Source organism: Armigeres subalbatus, chromosome 1 (genome assembly GCF_024139115.2).
Source record: "Armigeres subalbatus isolate Guangzhou_Male chromosome 1, GZ_Asu_2, whole genome shotgun sequence".
NCBI classification, from domain to species: domain Eukaryota; kingdom Metazoa; phylum Arthropoda; class Insecta; order Diptera; family Culicidae; genus Armigeres; species Armigeres subalbatus.
This window is the reverse complement of record NC_085139.1, coordinates 127,286,075-127,310,602: the sequence shown is the minus strand read 5'-3', so window position 1 is coordinate 127,310,602 and position 24,528 is coordinate 127,286,075. Positions and strand designations below refer to the sequence as shown.

General features: G+C 42.0%; 1 protein-coding gene across 1 annotated transcript in view; it reads right to left on the bottom strand.

The window, feature by feature from the left end:
- The window catches only part of LOC134205102 (uncharacterized), a 100,185-nt gene that overhangs the window by 13,149 nt on the left and 62,508 nt on the right, over positions 1 to 24,528 (bottom strand). The window contains exon 4 of the mRNA XM_062680028.1: positions 8,721 to 8,860. Within this exon, the coding sequence (XP_062536012.1) occupies positions 8,721 to 8,860 (140 nt within the window). The remainder of the gene's footprint in view (positions 1 to 8,720; positions 8,861 to 24,528) is intronic.

The following is a 24,528-nucleotide window of genomic DNA, read 5'->3' as shown; positions in this document are numbered from 1 at the left end:
GTGAGGTGCACAGCGAGCAAGGTGGATCGATCAGGTGGAGGACGATTTGCGGACCCTCCGCAGATTGCGTGGTTGGCGAAGTACAGCCATGGACCGAGCCGAATGAAGAAGACTTTTATTTAAATTCTGAAATTATTAAAATACTAGTTGAACATACCCGATCTTGCTCGGGTTTCTATTATTTTGCATTAAAACTGTCAATTGTGAAGTTCATTGCAGCGTCGCACTCTAGATCATTTTTTTGCGATCGCATTAGGTTTCCTCCCAACTTGCGCTAATATTGTATTTTGACATTTTTTCAACTTTTCCCATCAAATTTGCAAACTCTTTGTATATATCCCACAGCTGATCCCAAGACGAATCAATTACTGATGGTATCTTGTAAATTGGTCCATCCGTTCGTGAGTTATATTGCCTCAAAGTATATGCATACTCATTTTTATATATAGAGATGAAAATGTAAAAATATGAAAAGTGTATATAATGAATTATGAAAAAAATATAATACAAATATATGAAAACACGAAAGCAAGCTGTAAATTATGTAAAGAATTGAGAATTTTATTATTATTTTTAATGTTATTATTATCCGATGGGCATGTGCCAGGACATCGTCTGGATAAAGGTTGAATAGAATATTGTGAAGTTTTCCTTGCTGGTGAGGTTTGCTAGTAAGCCTCGGAAATGTTGGAATTATGAAAATATGAAAATACAATAATATAAACACATAAAAGCATGAAAATATGGTAAATTTATATGGAAACAATAAAAACATAAAAAAGATGTAATAAAAGTATAAAAATGTGGTACTTTGAAAATAAAAAAAATTAAAACATAAAAAAAACAAAAATATGAATACATATAAACACATAGAAAAGATCCACAAAGTACGTCACGCAAAAAATGACGCTTTTCAATCCCCCTTCCCCTTCATACACTTTTTGTAATAAACCTCTAGAATTTTTGTATGAATCGTCACGATGCTCGGAACCCCCCTCCCTCAAGAGCGTGTCGTACTGACCCCATAAAAGCATTGAAATATGTAAATAATAAAGTATAAAAAATATGTGGATGTAAAATTATAAAAATATAATAATATGAAAACACAAAAATATGCTAGTATAAAAAATTAAATTATAAAAATATAAAAATTTGAAAATGTGAAATAGATAACTTTAACAGCTTTTTAAATGCCCCCTGAATTTTCTTTGATTTTTTGTGAATTTTTTCGTTGGGTTAACTCATTATTTCATTGATGCTGAAGGTCTTAAACGACTAAAACCAAACCGTGTAAAAAAAAATTCGTGTATGTAAATATAAAACATGAAACAATGAAGATATGAAAATATCCTTTGAGGCAATATAACTCACGAACGGATGGACCGATTTGCAAGATTTCCTCACTAACCGATTCGTCTTGAGGTCAACTGTGTTTATATATACTAAGATTTGATCAATTTGACGGGGAATGTTGGAAAATTGTCAAATTACAATACTAGGGCGAGTTGGTAGGAAACCCAATGCGAACGCACAAAAATCGATCTAGAGTGCGATGCCAAAAAAAAACACAAATTGACATTAAGAGCCAGTTCGCGAGAAGCGCGACCCCCTTTCCAAGAGAGGTTGCAACGATGTTCTCCGATTTGGATGAAATTTTCAGGGTTTATTCATATATGTAAGAGAAGGCATTTTGCATATTTTCAGATTTTTTCATTGAGGGGAAGTGGGTTAAAACGGCCCTTCAAAAATTATTGTTCAAAAATCGCCAAAACCAAAAAAAATCAATAACTTTGGCAATGAGTGACCGATTTTGTTTAAATTTTGCACGCTTTTACTACTCAATTAGTACTTTATACCAAGTGGTTAATAGGGTTATAAAGTTGTTTACTTTAGGAGAAAATTGACTTTTTCGATAAAAATGGTCGTTTTTTCAAAGGGAATATTTTTCACCAACAGATCTAGGATTAAAAACTAAACCCGTAAGGCAATTAAGGAACTAAAGAGCTTTCATCTCATATATAATTCAGAAGCGCCAACTCAAGAATTTCTAAGAAAATCGCAATTTTCTGCAACACTGTTTAATCTTAAGAAAATTCGCACAAATTTCGACCCTACTTATGTTGATGTTTTCCGATCTGGTGAAAACTGTCCAAACTTTTTTGTCGAAGTTGAAATTAAAAATCAGAATTTTCCATTAGGGGAGTGTAGGGTAAAATAATCCTTTAAAAATAAATGTCAAAAAATTCATCAATTTTTTATGTGAGTTCTAGCAGAAAATACATAAGTTTAAAAAAAACTGTTTCTTCTTCCTTTCAATTCATCTATATTTTTTGTCTCAATAGATACGTATATCCTTCGCTGATCTACATTAGATAGCAAACTATTTGCAGAACAATTTTCAACAGAAGTAAAATAGGACCAAAATAAGTGCCTTAAACATTAGTACGTCTTTCGCAAACTGAAACAAAAATGAACGAATTCGGCGAACGTGCTTGTTGATATTTTTTTAAATAAGCTACAATTAATGTGGGTACCGGTAGTGATGTTGCTTTTACAGCTATACAATTATTCTTAACGACAAATGAGCAATTTTGGTAAATTGGGTAAAATAGTTTTGTAAAAATAAAATGTCAAAATTGTCATGTCATAAATATATGTGAGCTCAAGCAGAATATACATCAAACTTATTGAAACTGATTTCAGTGCGCCGACTTAAGAACAATCAATCAAATTATGAGTTTCTGCACATTGCACTGTTGCAAGCCAGTTTGTGAGAATCGCAACTCCATTTTATCGATGTTTCAGCATCTGGCTGAAACTTACAAGGTTTATTTCTATATGTAGATGAAACTATTTGGCAAAATATTGGGATCGGGAGAGAGGGGTAAAATAGATCTCCAAATATAAATAATGTTACGAAACAAGATAATCGTAACCACACTTCTTAGATTTGGTTATTCCGACCCAACTGGCAACTAAACTAGTGATTTTGCTAGTTTGCTTCGAAATTCTTCCAAGCTTAGTATTTTTATGGTTTTTTATCTGTCAACAATTAAATCCTTCACAATCTCTCAATCTCAAAAAATAACGTGAACTGGTCAACTAGTCATGTCATTTCTATAATATTCCGGCGGAGGTATTGTAAACTTAGCGCCGTCTTAAACTCCCGTTCAAAAATATTGTTCCACCAAAATATATTCCCACCAGTTCCTCCATGGTGACGTCTTAATTGCAAGACGATGCATGGTTCAAGAACGACGTAAAGCAAAATCCAATGCTTTAGCTAGTTTCCATCCATTCGGAAGTGAGAACATTTGTTTTGGTACTTGAACACGGTAGTCTATTCGTCGGTGAAAAAAGCAATAGATAGACTTCTCAAAAAGTATTGCAAGCTGTTACTACCCAAGTACTACTTCCTAGCAAACCCCACCTTATGGTTGGTTGGAAATATGTTCATATAAGGTTAGTAAAGATTTCAAGAGAAAAAGGCTGATATTTAAGGCATCTTTTTTACAATCAACTACACAGTCTTGTTGAGGTACTCAAGCACTTTATTGATTAAGCGATCTACAATATATATACTTTATCTATGAGTGTAGAAACGTGTATCCTAAAATTTGAAGTATTTTCATGGGGGGTGTGTTTTCAAATCGTCTGACAATTGATACTCTATCCTATTCAATAGTGTAAAATATAGTGTGTGTGCTCTCCGTGTCGTTGTAGAAAAAAAAGGTTTTTCCCGTATTGTGCAAAATGAATGCAACTTTGTTAAACTTTGGAGTGTTTTTCACACAGTTGTGTAAACATAGAATCGAGGATATTCCATTACCTATGAGACTTCTGTTGAAAATTGTTCTGCAAATAGTTTGCTATCTAATATATATCAGCGAAGGATATACGTATCTATTGAGACGAAAAATATAGATGAATTGAAAGGAAGAAGAAACAGTTTTTTTAAACTTATGTATTTTCTGCTAGAACTCACATAAAAAATGATATATTTTTTGACATTTATTTTTAAAGGACTATTTTACCCTACACTCCCCTAATGGAAAATTCTGATTTTTAATTTCAACTTAGACAAAAAAGTTTGGACAGTTTTCACCAGATCGGAAAACATCAACTTGAGTAGGGTCGAAATTTGTGTGAACTTTCTTTTGAATAAACAGTGTTGCAGAAAATTGCGATTTTCTTAGAAATTCTTGAGTTGGCGCTTCTAAATTATATGTGAGATGAAAGCTCTTCAGTTCCTTAATTGGCTTACGGGTTTAGTTTTTAATCCTAGATCTGTTGGTGAAAAATATTCTCTTTGGAAAAACGACAATTTTTTATCGAAAAAGTCAATTTTCTTCTAAAGTAAACAACTTTATAACCATATTAATCACTTGGTATAAAGTACTAATTGAGTAGAAAAAGCGTGCAAAATTTAAACAAAATCGGTCACTCATTGCCAAAGTTATTGAATTTTTTTGGTTTTGGCGATTTTTGATCAATATTTTTTGAAGGGCCGTTTTACCCCACTTCCTCTCAATGAAAAAATCTGAAAATTTGCAAAATGTCTTCTCTTACATATATGAATAAACCCTGAAAATTTCATCCAAATCGGAGAATATCGATACAAGAGGGGGTCGCGCTTCTCGCGAACTGGCTCTTAAGAACGCTAACAAACCCAAGCTACGCAGGGTACATTATATGCTGGTACAAAAAAAAAACCATAAGTCCTTTCGATCAAGTTTCGACGAAATATTTTAGAAAATTTTCCATGCGAATTGGAGCGTCTAAAAGTTTGAGTTTGTCCAAAATTTAATTCTTCACGGTAAGGGTATGCGATAACACATTTTTTCCTAACGAAACGAAACGAAACGAAAATTAAAATGTCTATGTTGATTCGAAACGAAACGAATCGAAATATAGATTTACTTTCGAGTCTTCGAAACGATACGAAATCAGGGTCCATTTAATTCGAAAATTTTCGAAACGAAACGAAATTTGATTTTTTTTCCGCGGATTTTTTTTTTAATTGGTTTTATATTATGTATGGAATTTCGATTTCACTTTTCAAAGTCAAATAACTGTTTTGCGATAAATAGAATTATAATAAGAGAAGAGGTAGTTTGTGATAAATCGTTCCCGTTTATATACCATTGGCAATAAGGCAATACCCCAGCATTTGTGCCACTTTCAAAGCAAGACATAGTGGAGCGCTTGCTTCCGAATCTGATCAATCAGTTCGGTTTCACATTAGTAAGTATATAACAATATAGAAATTGTTTTATTTTTCGTTTCAAATTTCGTTAAAAACCTAATTTCATCTGAATTTCCTTTAATTTTTTCATAGGGTTAACTCATAGTTTCATTGACGCTAAAGGTCGTAATCGAGTAAAAACCAACCGTGTCAAAAAAGAACTGGATGTAGTCTATTCTGGATAAAAAAAGTTATTCACTTGCTTCGGAGTTTCCAATTCATGACCAATAATGATGTCGGTCATGTGCTTACAGTCAATCCTTAGGGCCTTCTTAACTCTTAAGCGGTGCTTATCCATGTCCTTAAACCTGGTTTGAAGCCGCGAAGAGGCGCTGAAAAATGACTTCAAAAGGGCCCTTGGAATCCACGACACGACTTTGCATCTTTGACAAAGCTATGCTAATCTGATTCATATCTGGTTACATTTACACACATAGGATAGAATAGTTTAAGATACTTTTCGTTTTCTGTTAGATATTTCTAACAAAATACTGAAGACGTTTTATAGAAGAAAAATAAATACGTATTTATCGACTCAGAACGGGGTTATGTAGTAAGCATCTCAAATAGCTATGCGAGCAAAGGCGTAGGATTGCCAATCCGGAGATGACGAGCTCGATTCTCGGCCTGGTCAAAGATGTTTTCGGGTTGGAAACTTTCTCGACACCCTGGACATAGTGTATCCATTGTCTTGCTACACAAGATACATACTCATGTAATGGCGGACATAGAAAAGTTTTCAATTAATATCTGATGAAGTGCTACTAATAGAATACAGGTCGGACTCGATTATCCGGATACTCGATTATCCGGGGACTCGATTATCTGGGATTCGATTATCCGGAATTTTAGATTCGATTATCCGGAGTATTTTTTTTCTTCGATTTTTTTTAATTTTTTAATTTAAATATTATGATATACAATACGATTATTTTAAAAACATGGGATGTATCTAGGGTGAAAAAGGGGTTGTTTTGTATATTGAAATTTGAATTTAGTCTTGTATATCAAATTCATGAGTTCAAATGAATATTTTACTATTGTATTCATACAAAATATGGTTATTTGAAGAAACATGAACGTAGCTGGAATGGGAGGGACTAAAGTAGGGGTGTTCTTTATATTTTATCTAAATTCCACGAATCAATTATTTTTTCTAGAACATGTCCACAAACTTCTCGCTTCAACTTTCCCATGGCAGTTCGTTTCCTTTTTTTTCTTCCATGCAATTACTTGATTGTTTGTCAATTAATCTGTTGCATTTGGGACAAAATCTTCAAATTTTACATTTATATGAATCTATTGTGGTTCTAAAACTGATAAAGCAGTCGCTCATTCGACAGATGAAAACATAACTTCGCCACCAGAAAACGATATGTTTGGGTACATAACAAGGATTGCGGATCTCATTCTCAATGAATTATTGGCAGTGGCTGATTTTCTACCCGCAGCTTCCACATCCGGGCGCTTTCGTATATGCGCCAATAGCCAGCATGAGTTAACCGCCAGAAATTTGTATGGTGAACGACATCTAACGCGGGTTTTCTCAAAATTATGATCTTTTCATGAAAAACTATTTGGTACCGGTTATGTACGAAGGTGTCCGCTACTACGCCTACCGAATATTTTTCTCGATGAAGGTGCTTAATTTTGAGAAATCAAGCATTAGATGCCTTTTGCATACTGATTTCAGAAAGTTAACTCATAGTGTGCCGCTGTACAGCGGACACCATCCTCCATAACCGGTACCAAATAGCTTTTCATGAAAAGTTCCCAATTTTGAGAAAACCCGCGTTAGATGTCTTTCGCCATATAAATTTCTGGCGGTTAACTCATGCTGGCTATTTTGCACATATATTATAGCGCCTGGATGTGGAAGCGGCGGGTAGAAAATCAGCCACAGCCAATAATTCCAATCCAGCCAATAAGTTTTATAAAGGAATTTATTCTGCACAATATCCCCCTTTAAGGCTACCTTACACATCGGGAAAATTTTCCGCCGGATTTTGGTCCCCGTGCATTTTAAATGGGGCCTGGATTTTGATTTTCCGTGTCCAAATCCCGAAAACATCGTATATGTAAAAATACATGGGGTAAAAATCCGCGGTGATTCCCCTCTGAAATTCCGTGAGCAGTATGGAGCTGACAAGTAAAGAAAATTTCGTAACGCTAATAACGCCTACTAGGTAAAGTAAATGGAGCTATCACTTTTCCTCGCGGAAAAATATTCCGTACCATTATTCCGTACGGAAAAGTGACATTTCTTCTTATACTAAATAATACTAAATTTACTACAGCGTACTAGGCTTTAAGATATATTCTATTAATTTCATAACGCAACAATCATAACGTATTGACTAGATCGAACTTTGGGTTCAGAAATAATGACCAGAATACTATTTTGTACAAAAAGCGCGTTAATAGTCTTATGGGCTAAACACAATTGATACGTTTGCGTGCGTTTTGACAGTTTTCCCATGGAAAAACTGTCAAAACGCACGCAAACGTACCAATTGTGTTTGGCCCATTATATTCTCAACCAACAAGTTGCATTCAAATGGCAATTATGTTTTATCATTTCATATTGAAAATTGGCTGGATCGGACTATGGACTCAAAAAATATGGCAAAAACACTACACCAGAAAGTCACCAATACCATTGGGTGGATTATTCAGGGGTTTTCCTAAATAATTACTTACTACACCACTGCAAGTAAAATAAAACATAAGTTTTTTGTTATTTAATTACAGATTTAATTTTTTTTCTAGTGATTCGATTATCCGGAGGATTCGATTATCCGGATCAAAAAAAATCGATACTCCGGATAATCGAGTAATGGAAAGCAGATTAAGTTTCAGTTGGAATGTAGAACCATTGAAAAAGAAGAGTAAGCGTTAATAGAAGAAATTGTACACATATAGTTTTGAAAATAGTTTTATGATTTAGTTCAGCGGCGCAGCCAAAATTTTGATAATATAAAGTATGGTTTAAGTTTAAATTTGTTTCGAAATTCCACGGAATTCCCTTAAATTTCGTGAGAAGCTGGTTTTTTCTAGCAAAATTTTTGTAATTTTACAAAACGATACGAAATGAAGAAATCAGATTTCGCCATGCTCAAATTCTGCGAAATTCCGTGGAATTTCGTTTCGAACCATCTGAAACGAAATTTTTCGAAATACCGCATATGCTTACTCCACGGTAATTGAAAATACAAATGTTTGAAAGTATTAAAACATATGAAAACAAACAAGAACAATGAGCAGAACCATAGAAGAAATTCGATATGCGTTTAATATTCTAGATTTGATGGTAAATCCTTTAGTTATACTTGGAAAATGGCATATTCAGAAAATCAACTTTTAAATGAGTATAAAAACCCACCCATTATAGAACTGTTTCAGTATAATGGTTGAACTAATTTTCTGCATCTGCACTGAGATACCTACCCACTAACGCATAAATATCATATATTACCTTGCTGTTCTATGCGCTCGTTGTTCGGATCGGTCCAGCTGATGAATGCCACTGCGAACCAATTGCCCGGATGTGGTCCATCTATGCTCAGTCGCCTCGTTATGCTGTCGGATTTGAATTGTAAATTATGTATCTCGAATCTGTCGAGGTGGGGCGAAAGAAAATCAACGGATTAGTAGAATATTATATTGGATTTGTTCTGGAATTCTCTCGGTTTGAGCAATGATGCATTTCGTACATTGAGTGCTAACAGAATGGCTAAAATATGTTTAACGGGTTTTAGCGCATACTACTGCCATTAGGGACGAAAATCGGTCGTCGCTTCATGGATAATAGAAAACAAGTGATTGATACAATAATTCACTCTTTAAGAATGTGTTAAATTCTCCGTTGAAGGCTGAAAATGTGTTGCTGTATTACTTGAGATTTGGGGTTCATGAAACATTGAATAGTAAAATAACGCATTTGTGGAACTTCGTCTTTAATCAGTCATATGTTAACAATTCAGTGATGCATTTTGATGTGTGTATATGCCTTCGTGCAAAAGAATAATCTATAGCTATGTCAGTGTTCAAGTTAGAAACAAAACACCTCGTTTTGTCGAACTGCATCGTAAATAGCTAATGGTTCAAGTCAGACTCGTCGAGCAGTTACTCGATTGTTTCCACAAGCCGAGCCTCTACTGATACTTCCGTTTCAGGTCAAAACCACTTCGTCAATGGTTCTTTTCCTCCTGTGCCGTGCCTTTCTCCTCGTCGAAACAGCTCAATTCAAGCTGAGCCTGTCACCTATCTCCATTTCACACTCAGCGTATTATTTATGGTGAGCTTTTTTCATTCCGTGTGAAGTTAGGAGGAGCTAAGACCTCCTTCACGTCAATCTCGTTTCGTTGATAGGCTCCCCGCAGAAGTCCTGTTGCCTCTTCTCGAGATCTTGGGGAATAAGGTATGAAATTGAGTGCGGTGAAACAGAAGGATATAACTCGACGAAATCCTTACAACAGTAAAACACTAACAGTAGATTTAGAAAGCTGTTTGCTTTCACCATTTTTATTACAAGATGTTCAAGCGGAAGTGCATTTCACATCATCTTCTCCTGGTGGCATAAAAGCCGTCGAGAGCTACGAAAGTATGCAAACAGTTTTCCCGTGCCAGTCGTTCCATATTTTCCTCTAGCCGCCCATCAGTCGACCTTCCTAGTAGGTAGGTACCAAGGCTCGTGTGTGAATTTTCGCTGCAGAACGTTGTTCGCCTTTCATCGTCAGAGATATGGAAAAGCAGAAAGAAAATATAATAAACTGGCACAAAATAACATTACAATTGGGTGATACGCTTCTTGGACTAGGTATGTACCGGAACTACCAGCCGCAGCCACCGTGCTTACGAGAGAAGGGAAGTAGGACCGTTGATGCCAGACAAAGGAACTTTATAAATGTTCTCCTGGACGATCAACAAAATGAAAATAGAACCACGGCGATGGTGGCTGGTGGAAAACTGCAACCACGCAAAGGTCCATTGGAGTAACGCAACAATGTCTGAGTTGTTTGGACGAAAATAGGTTATAAACTGAGTTTTCCTGCCACCGTTGGCGTTGGTTGCGTTGGTTGGTTTGTTGGTCGATGCGAATAGCAAAGCAGAAATTGTTTTAAAGTATTTGCAACCTACATTACGCTTATTGAATGACAGTTAGACACTACTTTTAACCCGGCTGATTCAATATGCATATTGTATAATGAATGTTTTTGCCCTTTTCTACTTGGAAGTTTTGTGGAACGTATACCAAATCAAATCGGGATTGACTATGAAAACAACGGAATAATTAATGTGTAAGTTATGCATCTAACTAGTTTCAAATCTTGTTACTCGTCAAAATTTGTGATTTTATCGAAGCATCAATCCCTTTGGGCATCCCACTTTGACTTTATTCACTGAAACACTGAAACTGAGCGAATTCATTTTTATTGGTGAGTGTTCAGTTTTGATAAAGCTACGGTAACTAGTTTCAAAACTGTAATAAACAATTAAATGTGTAATCAACTGTGTAATAAATAGGCAATCGCGATTGTCCAACGGCAGTCAAGTCACGTAGGTTTGGAGGAACCTTTGAATGTTTTTTTTTTTTTTTTTTTTTTTTTTTATAGAGGGATGAAGGCAAATCTGCATACAGACACCTGAAATTATCACTCAGAGAGTGGGGTTGACGCGGTTGGCAGAAGGCCAGACCGCCGGACCCACTAAACCCACCCAAGCAACAGAAGGTTACTTGAGTTACCCTCTCTTCTAATGCACAATTCCCCCCGGGACTACCTTTCAGTATTACTTCTGTGGGGGAAAGCAGTACTAAAAGTACTCCTCCCAAAACAACACCTTTCACAGTGCCTCTCTTCGATGTTTTGTCATACGTCTGAGCCCTTTGACTCCCTTATTGGTGCCAGCAAGCACACAAAAGCGTGGGCCCTTAAGCCCTTTACTTTTTTTTTCCTTGTGCCATTCAGCAACGCATCTACTTTCCTTTTTATTTTTAGAGCCATTTAGCTCTCAACGTGCTCGCAAGCTACTCAGATAGTCCCCGGCGGCGGATCTACCCTACTCCGACGGGGAGTCCCCGGCGGCGGAAGCTCCCCGATACCGACGACCCGCATTCGTGGATGGCTGTTACATTACCAACAGTACACATTCACCTGGTATGCATGTTCATAGATCCGCTCAAGTCCTACGCACATTCTCACTTCAACGGGTGACCGGACGAGTGCCGAGGTCAGGCCAAAGATTCCGGGTGGAGATAGCTTCCGGTTCAGTGGTGCCCTGACGACCCGAAGCAGGTGCATTCACGCGGCACGATCTACTCAACTGGTCCCCGGCGGTGGACCCAGCCTACCCGATTAACCGATTTCCCATGAACTGCGCCTTTCAGCTTCTTGCTTAACCGATGAGCCATTCAGCTCTCACCTTGGTCGCGGACTACTCGGATAGTCCCCGGCGGTGGATCAATCCTACTCCGACAGGGAGTTCCCCGACGTCGGAAGCTCCCCCGTAACCGACGACCCGTCTCAACGGGTGACCGGGCGAGTGCCGAGGTCAATCCAAAGATTCCGGGTGGAGATAACTTCCAGTTCAATGGTGCCCCGACGACCCGAAGCCGGTACATTCGCACGCCACGGTCTACTCGGCTGATCCCCGGCGGTGGACCTAGCCTACTCCGATAACCGAGTTTCATTTGCCTTGAGCCATTCAGCTCTCACCTTATTCATTGAGCCATTTAGCTCCCGCCTCGATCGCGATCGCGAACGACTCGGATAGTCCCCGACGGCGGATCTAACCTACTCCGACGAGAAGTTCCCCGAAAGCGGGAGCTCCTCCGAACCCGGCCGTTTCGCCACGTTCTGCGGCTACGCGCTCGCCGCAAGCTGAATACAGTTGCGACGCTGTCGTTCCCATCCATTATCGACATATATATTCACGACTTCCACGACTCATGGTCCGCTATCCGTAACGGCTGCCTGCTGCTGCTCTATGCGCCAACTTCGTTTGCAGGATGTCGGCTATCCTGGACGTCGCTCTTGCAACCGCTCTCTCCACTGTTCTGGGTTCTGGCACATTTTATGACGATGTTATCGGTGTTGGTGTCCGTTCCGCATGCCCCCAACATCGCACTCCTCTCCGTTTCGAACCGAGGACATGTGAACAGGATGTGTTCAGCCGTTTCTGTCACGTCTGGGCATTGCGGACAGGTGGGAGAAGCCGCGTGACCAAACCTGTGTAGGTACCACTTGAAGCATCCATGGCCTGTTAAGAACTGGGTCAAGCCAAAGTTTAGCTCCCCATGAGGTCTGCTAATCCATGCCGACACACTTGGGGCTAAGCGATGGGTCCACCTTCCCTCAGGGCGAGCTGTCCCACTCTCTGCCATTTGGCTACCGTTGCTGCCTTTATATTCCTTCGAGCGTTATCGGTGCCCCTGAGGGCGTAGCACTCCTCGTCTTCCTCTACCACCAGTTTGATAGGCATCATGCCCGCGAGTACACATGCCGCTTCGCGAGATACGGTGCGATATGCGCTGATAACTCTCAGGCACATTAGCCTATGAGTACTCTCCAGCTTTCGCACGTTGCAGTTTACGCTCAACGCTGACACCCAAGCTGGTCCTCCGTATCGTAGTATTGAAACCACCACGCTTGCCAGCAGCTTGCGCTTGCTGGAGCACACCCTAGAGTTGTTCGCCATCATCCTCGATAGTGCCGCTATCGCCGTCGACGCGCACTGGCAGGCGTAGTCGACATGACTTTTAAAGCTCAACTTATCATCGAGCATCACCCCCAATTGTTTCAGAGATCTCTTGGAGGTGATGTCGCAGCCGCCGACTCTAATTGTCGCCTCCTGAACCGATTTCCGATTGTTAACGACTATCATCTCCGTTTTATGATGCGCCAACTGTAGCTTCTTGCTGCGCAACCATTCCTCCACTAGGCTGATCGAATAGGCTGCAGTCAATTCGACCTCTTCGACGGATTCTCCGTACACGGTCATGGTTACGTCATCGGCGAATCCCACTAACTTGACTCCTGGCGGGAGCTTCAACCGCAGCACGCCATCGTACATCACGTTCCACAGCAATGGACCCAAAATTGATCCCTGTGGGACACCTGCCGTTATGGGGGCGGTAGCCAAGCCTTCGTCTGTCTCGTAGATCAATAATCGATTCTGAAAGTAGCTTCCCAGAATCTTATACAGCCCTACCGGTACTCCCAGCCGAAGCAACGAGTTCGCGATCTCCATCCAGCACGCACTGTTGAATGCATTCCGCACGTCGAGTGTTATTACTGCGCAGTAACGTATACCGCGCCGCTTGCATTCGATGGCGACCTTTGCAGTGTCAACCATCGATTTAATGGCACCCAGAGTAGACCTTCCTCTCCGAAAGCCGAATTGCTCGCTCGATAATCCTCCTACCTCCTCGACGTACGGCGACAGTCTGTTCAGGATCAACTTCTCCAGTAGCTTCCCTACCGTGTCTATAAGACAGATTGGTCTGTACGCTGGGGGGTCTCCTGGTGGCTTGCCAGGTTTCGGCAACAGGACCAAACTTTGTCTTTTCCATATATCCGGGAATGTCCTCTCGTCCAGACACTTCTGCATGGCCAACCTAAACATGTTCAGGTTAGTCGTTATGGCTGCCTTCAATGCCATATTCGGGATCCCGTCCGGACCAGGTGCTTTACTCGGGTCGAGGGACTTTGCCACCGTCAATATCTCTTCTACCGTCACCCTCTCCACCGCTTCATCATTTGCTACCCTCGCTGCTGGCGGCCAGTGGGTTGGGCCGTGGTGCGAGAATAGTGCTTCGATTATCTTCTTCAGCCTCTTTGGACATCGCTCGGGAGGAGCCAGTGTCCCTCTTGTTTTGGCCATCACCACCCGATAGGCGTCTCCTCTTGGGTTCGAGTTGGCGCTCTGGCACAGTCTGTCGATGCAGGCTTTTTTAGCTCTCTTTGGTGGCCTTGTTTAGAGCCAGTCTCGCTGCTTTGAATTGCTCGATGCGTTCCTCCCTCACTTCCGCCAAGCGTGTCCTTTGCGTTTTCTTCTAGCCCGGAGACAGGCTGCTCGAAGGGCTGCAATTTCATCGCTCCACCAGTATACCTGTGGCCTGCAGTTCCGTGGTCGCACCTTCCTCGGCATGGTCGCGTCACAAGCTCGAGACAGGACCGCAACCAGTTCGTCGCCGCTTAAACTTCCCGTGTTTTCTTCCAGACCCATAGCTTCACTGAAGGTCCCACCGTCGAAGTGGGCGACCTTCCACGACCGGGTTGTGGGAGTAGCTCTCCGGCTTTCTCTTCTTGCCTCGCTGCCTATCCTGTACCGGATAGCTAGATGGTCACTGTGGGTGTAACCGTCGTCGACCATCCACCGCATATCACCGACCAAACATGGACTGCAGAACGTTACGTCTATTATCGATTCCACTCCGTTTCGCTGGAAGGTACTTTTAGAGCCTTCGTTGCACAGCACGACATCCAGCTTGGCGAAAGCCTCTAGCAGCGTTTGCCCTCTCCGGTTAGTAAAACGACTTCCCCACTCTATCGCCCACGCATTGAAGTCTCCTGCAATTACTACTGGCTTGCTACCCACTAGGTCTGATGTTAGCCGATCGACCATCTCGGTGAATTGTTCTATCGGCCATCTTGGTGGGGCGTAGCAGCTGCAGTAGTACACTCCATTTATTTTCGCTATAACAGTACCCTCCGCTCTTGTGTTCAGCACTTCCTGGATCGGGTATCTTCCCGTCGTACAAATCGCCGCTGATTTGGATCTATCCGCTACCCAGTTCCCATTATCCGCGGGGATGCGGTACGGGTCCGACAAGATAGCGACGTCCGTTCTCGCTTCTACTACCGACTGCCACAGCAACTGCTGGGCGGCCGCACAATGGTTGAGGTTGAGCTGCGTTACTTGCACGGCTTCCTCGTATAACCACTCAACGGGCACGCAGGTCCACCCATAGCGTGGTTATGTTCCTGCTTCCTGCTCGCGCATAGCGTACACGATAGTGCTTTCTCGCACGTGTGCGCCTTATGGCCCTCTTCGCCGCATCGCCTACATAGGTTACTCCTATCCGGCCCTTTGCACGCCCACGATTTGTGTCCCGGTTCGAGGCAGCGGAAGCACTTGTCGACTACCGGTGGTTGGTAGAGGCTGACTGGACATACTGACCAGCCAACTTTCAGCTTACCAACTTTGATCACCTTGTTAGCGTCGATGGCCGGTAACTTCACCGTGGCAATCTGCGTCCCCTGCAGTCCTCTTCGCAGACGGATGGACGCATTTGCTACCACCACTCCACCTTGGTCCTTGATGGCCGAGGCTACCTCTTCCGCTCTCATGACCTCGTCCAGCTGTTAACATAAAGGGATCACCTAGTCGTGTAGAGCCTTCACTTCTACACCTTCACCTAGGACTTCCTGGGCTAGCGCTCCATATGAGGTACCGTTCGCCTGTGAGCCCTTCCTTAAGACAAGGATCATCTCGCCCGCTCTCGTCCGCCTTATGCTACGAACCTCTTTACCAAGGTCCGCCAGTTTCTCGGCGCTGCGCATCGCCTTGAGCACGTCGGCGTAGCGCTCTTTCTCTGTTTTAATGAGAAGTGCTTCACCCTTCTGTCTGGCTCTCGCCGGGCGCGTGATTGCCGCTTTCACCTTCGGTTTATTTACTACCGTTTGCCAGGGACCGTCCGACCGCAGGTTGTCTTGGTCGGGTTGGCTTCCCTCCTCCGGTGGCCGACTGGCTCGTTTCGTCCTCCACTTCCGTGGGCCCGCTCTTCTGGTTTGCGCTCTCCCGACGCCTTTTTGCGTTCTGTTTAAAGCGCTTAATGCCAGGCGAGTCCCTGGCTCGCTTGTCTGTTCTCCTCTCTACCGCTCTGTCGCTGAGGGCAAAATCTAACGCCTCCTGTGCCATGGTTGTGGTGCTATGGAAGGAGAAGGGAGCAGTCTGTGTACTCTTCTCCGCTTTACCACAGCCTTCCAGCCTGGCCGCAAGCACTTCCTGTTCTTGCTTGGCAGCAAGAACCAAATTGCGAAGCTTAAGCAATTTCAGCTTCAGCTCCCTCGACATATTGCCCCGTTCATTGGTGAAGTCGATAATGTCATCGAGTTGCACCATGACGACGGTCAAGCTCGGCAGGATGCCACTCGACCCTATCTCCACTGCATTGTGCTGCTGCTTATCGACTATTGGCGTATCGTTATCGCTCTCCACGACGACTACTTCGCTACTCGTGTTCTTCATCTCCATTTCTCTCGTACCCGATGCGTTGGGTGGAGATCTCTCCAAACCTCTCCTTGCGAAGGGGTTCACTTCCGATGCTTGTTTGTTTAATTTAGCTTTATTCATGTTTGTTGGGTCCCCCTTAGGGCTGCCCTCGAACCCAACTGGAATAGTCGCCTTCTTGATCCCATGGTTATCTTTGCAGATGCAGTGAGGCCATGCGGGGGTTGACACCTCGGAGTTCAGAGCCGGATCGGCGAAAGACAAGAAGGAATCAACTGGACCAACTCCCATCTAGTTGCTTTAGCCAGACGGCTGGATTGGGACGGCGTGCCCCAAGGCCTGCCATGTTTGTACGAGACGGAAGGCAATTAGCCCACCCGCCATTTCAAGATGGCGTCATCCGGCTTTACTCAAGGAGTGGAATGACACAACTGTCAGCCATAGATTCGTTGTATATCTCGATTTCCGCTCGTGTCCGTTGACGTTGCCGTTGTCGATGCCACTGGGTTGGGCTAGTGTGCTTTGAGCGGCGCACGGTCGCTTTGATAGGACCTGCTTACGGATACATGCAGCTTTTTGTAGAAGTTTAACAGAGCCCACTGTCAAACCCCACCACATCCTAGGCAGGTCCCCTAACTCGCAGTGACGAGGGAATGTTGCAAATTGTAAAACGATCACTCGCATCCTCCACGATTAGGGAATAAACCATAATTATGCAGATCATGTTCGAATAAAAAATGAATGTAGATACCTCATCTATTTCGATAAATAATTATTGAAATAACTGACAGGGAGGTATGAATATTGGATGTAATTCTTTTTCGATGGAACATTCAACAAATTTTCGGAGCAAAACACCACGCGTCTCCATGCAATGGGTTGGATGATTAAAATGTATCAAACCTCAACAACGGTTGTAGTATGGTAACTATTCAATAGTAAAGCCCACAGAGTAAACTCATATGGTAGGTGACAGTATTGCTTGCTTCATTTTCTATCCTGGGAATGTACTTTGTAATCTAACAAACCCGCACGTCTAAACTTAATCTTGAAAAATCCAATTTATTAGCTTACATCACATAACTCTTGAAAACGATTTTTATCCGACGAGCGACATCATTTCTTAAAAAAACAACACATCTTCTCTGCCATTTGCACGTCGACATACTCGTTTCCATCAAGTGTGATTTCGGGCTGATGATAAGATGCGCATAACGATCCTAATAAATGAGCTGGGCCATAAAAATTCTCAACAGCGATACCATTGTCGCTGCTTCCGCTCTACTGACGAACCAGAAAAAAACGAGTTCCCAAGCTGATTTTACTCTCAACTGTGTACAACAGAAGCAGAACGCGTGTCATTTTGTAAAACTCAACAGAAGCCCAATTTTTACGGTCGTGAAAAAGTCAAACAAGACGAAACACTCCACAATATCTTTCTGATGGATAGAAGAGAACAAAAATACACAGGTTGATCCATCCGGCGGCGATGGTGCCTGTCTTATGTACTCCAAAAAAATAAATGTATTGAAAGCGTGTTCCATTTCCGGTTATCCAAGGATTTCAAGACTTGGAGTACAGGACCTGACGTCAATACACGTAACGGAAGATCTTTTTTGTTCCGCTTAGAAATGAAACATGCATTTAGTGATCATTTGAATCAAATAGGATTCAATTTCTTGTTTCTATTTGATTCCATGGATCACAAAACGTATAAATCATCTTTGGAATGATCTAATAATCCTCAAGACGTATAGTACAAAAAATTTTAGATTTTAGTAGACCTTAAGGACTAAACTACTGGGAATTTCTGAATTAAATTATATGAAATAATTCTTCCAATTTAACTCTATTAATCATGAATGATGAAAAAGGCTAACAGCTCAAGTAACATCTTAAGATTTGTGATTTACTACAAGAGTATTTGAATCCTACAACAATAAAACCATAATCAAGGCATTTTATTGTTTATCGCTAACACCAAAACCTCTTGGAGAGTAGTTGGCTAGTTGGCCCACTCTTGAAATGGTTTTGAAGGGTAAATGCAAGACGGATTTCAAGATCAGATTATGACAAAACATTAATACGAATTCGGCGCCAAAAACCTTTCGTAATCTAGGGGAACTGTTCCGTTTTCAATCTCACTGTACATATATTCATCTCATCGCGAAACAAAGAAATACGGCACCAATTTCGTTCCTTCTTTTTGCTAACATGCATGCTCACTGCTGAAAAAAATCACAAAAATAATAAACAAATCAAATACCTTTTTGTTGCTTTGTTTTTCGTAGGGCCAATATCGGAGCTATGAGATGAAGTCCAGGAGCAGTAACCCTATTTGTAAACCATTATAAAAGACAGTTGGCCTCACTTGAAACCTTTTCTTAGCCACTTAATCTTGATGCCTGCGGAAATATCTAGATCTAGCTTTATGCATACATTGACCTGAAATAATAAAATACGTTCAGTCTCAACAAAATAAATTAAAGTTTTTTGAACATGAAACCATAAAACGCTATAATCAAATAATGAAATGAAATATGTATAATCACCGAGAAAAATAATCAAAACAGATGGCGCCTTTCGAGTGCAATAGTGAACAATAAATTTGAAAGTGCATCACCCTGCTTCAATCCGGTCACAAACGAGGTTGACACTTCGTCTGCAATTCGAATACTTGATTTCGAGCCATCCAGCGTTGCACGTATCAGTCTATTCAGTTTTGCCGGAAAACCATGTTCGGACATTATCTGCCACAGCTGATTTCTTTTCACTCAATCGTACGCTGCAAGTTGTACTCCAGGAATTTATCAAGAACCATCCGCAGGCTAAACATCTGATCCATCGTTGACCGGCCCTCACAAAAACCTGCCTGATATTCGCCAACGAAGAACTCCACAAGCGGTCTCAGTCTGTTAAACAGGATACGCGACAGGATTTTGTACGCCGAGTTCAGAAGGCTAATCCCTCTGTAATTGGTACACTCTAGTCTGTGCCCTTTTTTTATAAATTGGGCATATAAGGCCATCCAACCAGCCGGCATGCAGTTCTTCATCCTCCCATATCTGGATAATGTGGTGGATTAATTAATACAGCTGCTTACTTCCGTGTTTGAGAAGCTCGACTGGGATCTCGTCCTTCCCAGCAGCTTTACTAATTTTCAGCTCGTTTAGAGCCTTCTTTACCTCGTCCAGTGTTGGTGGTTCCACAGCTTGACGTCGCCGACTATGTCCATCCTGCTCCTTAATACACCTTCATTTTCACCGTTCAACAAATCTTCGAAGTGCTTCTTGCGCCTGACTGCCACCATAGTCTTGTCTGTCAGCAAAATCCTCTCTCGGTAATTGCACATGGTGGATACTGGCGCAGTCTTATGCCGCGCGCCATTGACAATTGTGTAGAACCTCCGCGTAGCGTTTCTATCCATGTTCTTCTGTGCTTCGGCTATCACACTCTCTTCGTGTTGCCTTTTTTTCTGCGGTGGAGTAGTTTCTCTTCTGCCTTTTGCTACACTGTAACGCTCTGTGTTGGAAACCACTAGCATTCGACTCTTAGCAACATTTTTCTTAGCACAAAGTTCTAACGTTCCAAGATCCGACTTTCCAATTGTTGTCCTTTATTCGTTGCCGGGTCTGTTGCCGTTGAATCAAACCGTTTGCTCTACTTTTGCCTTTCTTGGTAACTGTAGAATCTTCGGTGGGTTGCAGAAAGTTTCAGAAACATTGATGCTTCTGAAGTAGGAGAAGAAGAAAGAAAAAGACGAAGCACTGTCATTGCTTGCCCCGTGTCACACCAGTGCACAGTGGCTAAAATCGTGTTTTAAACGCGTTTGATTAATAGTACCTATATTATGCGATTTGGCGTAATAATGTCTTCCAGAATTTCATCAGTAAGTTGATACGCTTCTTCAGAGATATTCAGCTTAATGATCCATCATTAGTGAGATGAAAAAAAAAATCATTTTTCAACATACAAGGTTTGGTTTTCACAAAACTTGTAGCAAAATTTCCCCTGAAAAAAACTTTGTCGAAGATGTCAAGTTCGTAATTTCATTATTTTTGGAGATATGTCACGTTTTATGCCGATAACTCCTAAAAATATTTTTTTCATTAAATCTTTTTCATTATCATTTCGAGTGCGCGTTTTCTCGTGTTACGAACAGCAGAACGATCGTGCGATCTCCCGAAATATTGTGTTCTGCATAGTGCGGTCGGTATTAAAGTTCATCAGTTCGTGTTTTTTCTTGTTACGAACAGCAGAACGATCGCGCGCGTTCGGAATAAATAGATAAATAGTCGCTTTCCAAGGCGAATTTCTATAGATTACCTTATCATCTAACTAAATATCCATTTCCCGTGGCACTCACGGAGATGTAGAGGATTCCTCTGTCTCTCGTAGCAATGAGTGTTGGACTAATTTTCCTCCCCTAATTCTAAATTGACTGTTAGGACGTGGCCGGCATCATTATTGGTCTTGAATTATTGAAACTCTAAATCATGTACAGTGAGAATGGTTTTCTAATCCCAGGAAAGCTATTCATTTGGTGATCTGTGCAAATTTGTTGTTTCTCGGCCAATCACGACTACCAACTGCGCTTAATGAGGAAGTGTCATTATCAGTATAATGAAAAAAATAAATTTCCCCATACTAAATTGCATGCAAACTTGAAACGGCTTGTGCTAAATCAGTTTTAATCCAAATGAGCTCAAATTTCCAGAGGACACTCAGAACATGATAAAGAATCAGATGAGCGCTGTGGAGCAAAATCGATTTTTTGAACCACTGTACACTAGAGTCAATCAAGCTAAGCTAAATCTTTTTATTATCATTTCTACATTTTTTACATGTTCTATGAAGTTCTGGATAATATTAAAATACGCCATTTGGTTGAAAACTTGAAAAATAAAAAAGTTGAAAAGGTTGTTATGATTTTTTCTGCAACTTTAGAAGGGGCAAATTGTGGCAGAAAATCACATACGCATTTCAAAGTACAAGAAATCGACTATGATTTATTACCTGAACTGTCGAGTTGTAAACGGATGTAAGGTATGTTTAATCAAAAACCATTTCCTACTGTTCAAAGCAGAAATCAATCCTCGGTATTTTGTCATTACTCTTATGGAACTCCAAGTAGGCCTTAACATCATGCCAGGTTGTTTTGATCATAACTTCATGCAACTATGCTCTCATTGGTATGCAGAATATTATAAACCTTTAATTTTTGCACAAAAAGTTTAGTTCCAAGGAGTTGATGGAATAATGCACCATGCGTCTCCATATGTTTGTATGCTTAAATGATGAACATGTTTAAAACTTGTAGGCATTAATAGTAGGGGAAGAGGCCCCAAAACGCCCCCCCGAGGCAAAACGCCTTTTGTGGTTTCCCTCATATTTATCGTCATTAAGATGGCCGTAACAAAACTAGATCTAAAATTATGTAGGTTAGGCGAAAAAAGTTTCAAAATAGTGTATGGGAAGGTCGGAAAAACCGAAAATTTCCATATTTTGGAGAAACATCTAACATTTTGGCGAGGCAAAACGCCCTAGTGAAACTAACCTACAATGTACTTGCGTCTCCACGCACTATCCATACCAGAATGCTGATTCGCCGACGCATGGTGCTTTGTTCCCTAGGAGCTGCCAGCTAAAAGGCGTTTTGCCTCATGAGTTTTCCGGCAACAGAATATCACCACTTTTTTAAAATGTGAATATTATCAATATGATTGAGATTTTTGACAATTTTTGAATGGCATCAACTAGCTATCTTGTTTAACTGTTGCATAATGTAAAAATACCCATGAATAGCGTTACAAATGAGACAATAGAGCAGTGTTTGCTTAGCTAGGGCATATTGCCCCCCCTTCCCCTAATATATCTCCAACAGTAATGAAATTACGAACTTGGCGTCTTCGACAATGTTTTCCAGAAGAAGTTTTTCTTCAACTTTTGTGACGACACAAGCCTCGTATGTTGTGAAATAGAAAAATACTTTTTTCATCTCACTTTTAGGGCGTTCGATCATTAAGCTGATGCGGACAGCAGGGATTATGACCAAGGGCTTCCCTCCCCAGGCCATCTGCGAGTTGTGTGGCTTGCCTAGGATGTGGTGGGGTTTGACAGTGGGCCCTGTTAAATTCCTATAAAAAGCTGCATGTATCCGCAAGTAGGCCCTACCAAAGCGACCGTGCGCCGCTTAAAGCGCACAAGTCTAAGTCTTGGTGTTAGGTGGGACCTAGGCGACGAATAAAGGATCACGATTGGAAGCTTGGAACATGGAACTGCAAGTCGCTAGGTTTCGCAGGTTGCGACAGGAAGATCTTCGATGAATTACATCCCCGCAACTTCGACGTCGTGGCGCTGCAGGAGATTTGCTGGACAGGGCAGAAAGTGTGGAAAAGCGGGCATCGAGCGGCTACCTTCTACCAAAGCTGTGGCACCAACAACGAGCTGGGAACCGGCTTCATAGTGCTGGGTAAGATGCGCCATCGTGTGATTGGGTGGCAGCCAAGCAACGCAAGGATGTGCAAGCTGAGGATTAAAGGCCGTTTCTTCAACTATAGCATCATCAACGTGCACTGCCCACACGAAGGGAGACCCAACGACGAGAAAGAAGCGTTCTACGCACAGCTGGAGCAGAAATACGATAGATGCCCACTGCGGGACGTCAAAATCGTCAAAACGCACAGGTAGGAAGTGAGGAATTGTATAGACCTGTCATCGGACCGGATAGTCTGCACACCGTATCGAATGACAACGACCAAACAATGCATAAACTTCGCAGCCTCCCGTGGAATGGTAGTGCGAAGCACCTTTTTCCCCGCAAAAATATCCACAAAGCCACATGGAGATCACCCAACCAAGAAACAGAAAACCAAATCGACCACGTTCTAATCGACGGTAAAATCTTCTCCGACATAACGAACGTCCGCACTTACCGCAGTGCGAATATTGAATCCGACCACTACCTCGTTGCAGTATGCCTGCGCTCAAACTCTCGAAGGTGTACAACACGCGTCGAAGTCGGACGCCGCGGCTTAACATTGGGCAGCTACAAGACGGTAGATTAGCCCAAGAATACGCGCAGCAGCTGGAAGAGCCACTCCCAACGGAAGAGCATGAAGATGGCTAGAGAGATATTCGATCCGCCATTGGTAGCACCGCAACCGCTGCACTTGGCACGGTGCCCCCGGATCAGAGAAACGACTGGTATGACGGCGAATGTGAGCAGTTAGTAGAAGAGAAGAATGCAGCATGAGCGAGATTGCTGCAACACCGCACGAGGGCGAACGAGGCACGATATAAACGGGCGCGGAACAGACAAAACTCGATTTTCCGGAGGAAAAAGCGCCAGTAGGAAGATCGAGACCGTGAAAAGACGGAGCAACTGTACCGCGCTAATAACACACGAAAGTTCTATGAGAAGTTAAACCGTTCACGTAAGAGCCACGTGCCACAGCCTGATATGTGTAAGGACATAAACGGGAACCTTCTTACGAACGAGCGTGAGGTGATCCAAAGGTGGCAGCAGCACTACGAAGAAAATCTGAATGGCGATGTGGCAGACGAAGATGGCGGTATGGTGATGGACCTGGGAGAACGCGCGCAGGATATAATTTTACCGGCTCCGGATCTCCAGGAAATCCAGAAGGAGATTGGCCGGCTGAAGAACAACAAAGCCCCTGGGGTTGACCAACCACCAGGAGAGCTATTTAAACACGGTGGTGAGGCACTGGCTAGAGCGCTCCACTGGGTCATTACCAAGATTTGGAAGGAGAAAGTTTTGCCGCAGGAGTGGATGGAAGGTGTCGTGTGTCCCATTTACAAAAAGGGCGATAAGCTGGATTGTAGCAACTACCGCGCAATCACATTGCTGAACGCCGCCTACAAGGTACTATCCCAAATTTTATGCCGTCGACTTGCATCGGTGGTGACGAAATCGAGGTGATAGAAGAATTTGTGTCCTTGAGCTCACTGGTGACTGCCGAAAATGATACCAGCAGAGAAATTCGGAGACGCATAGTGGCTGGAAATCGTACGTACTTTGGACT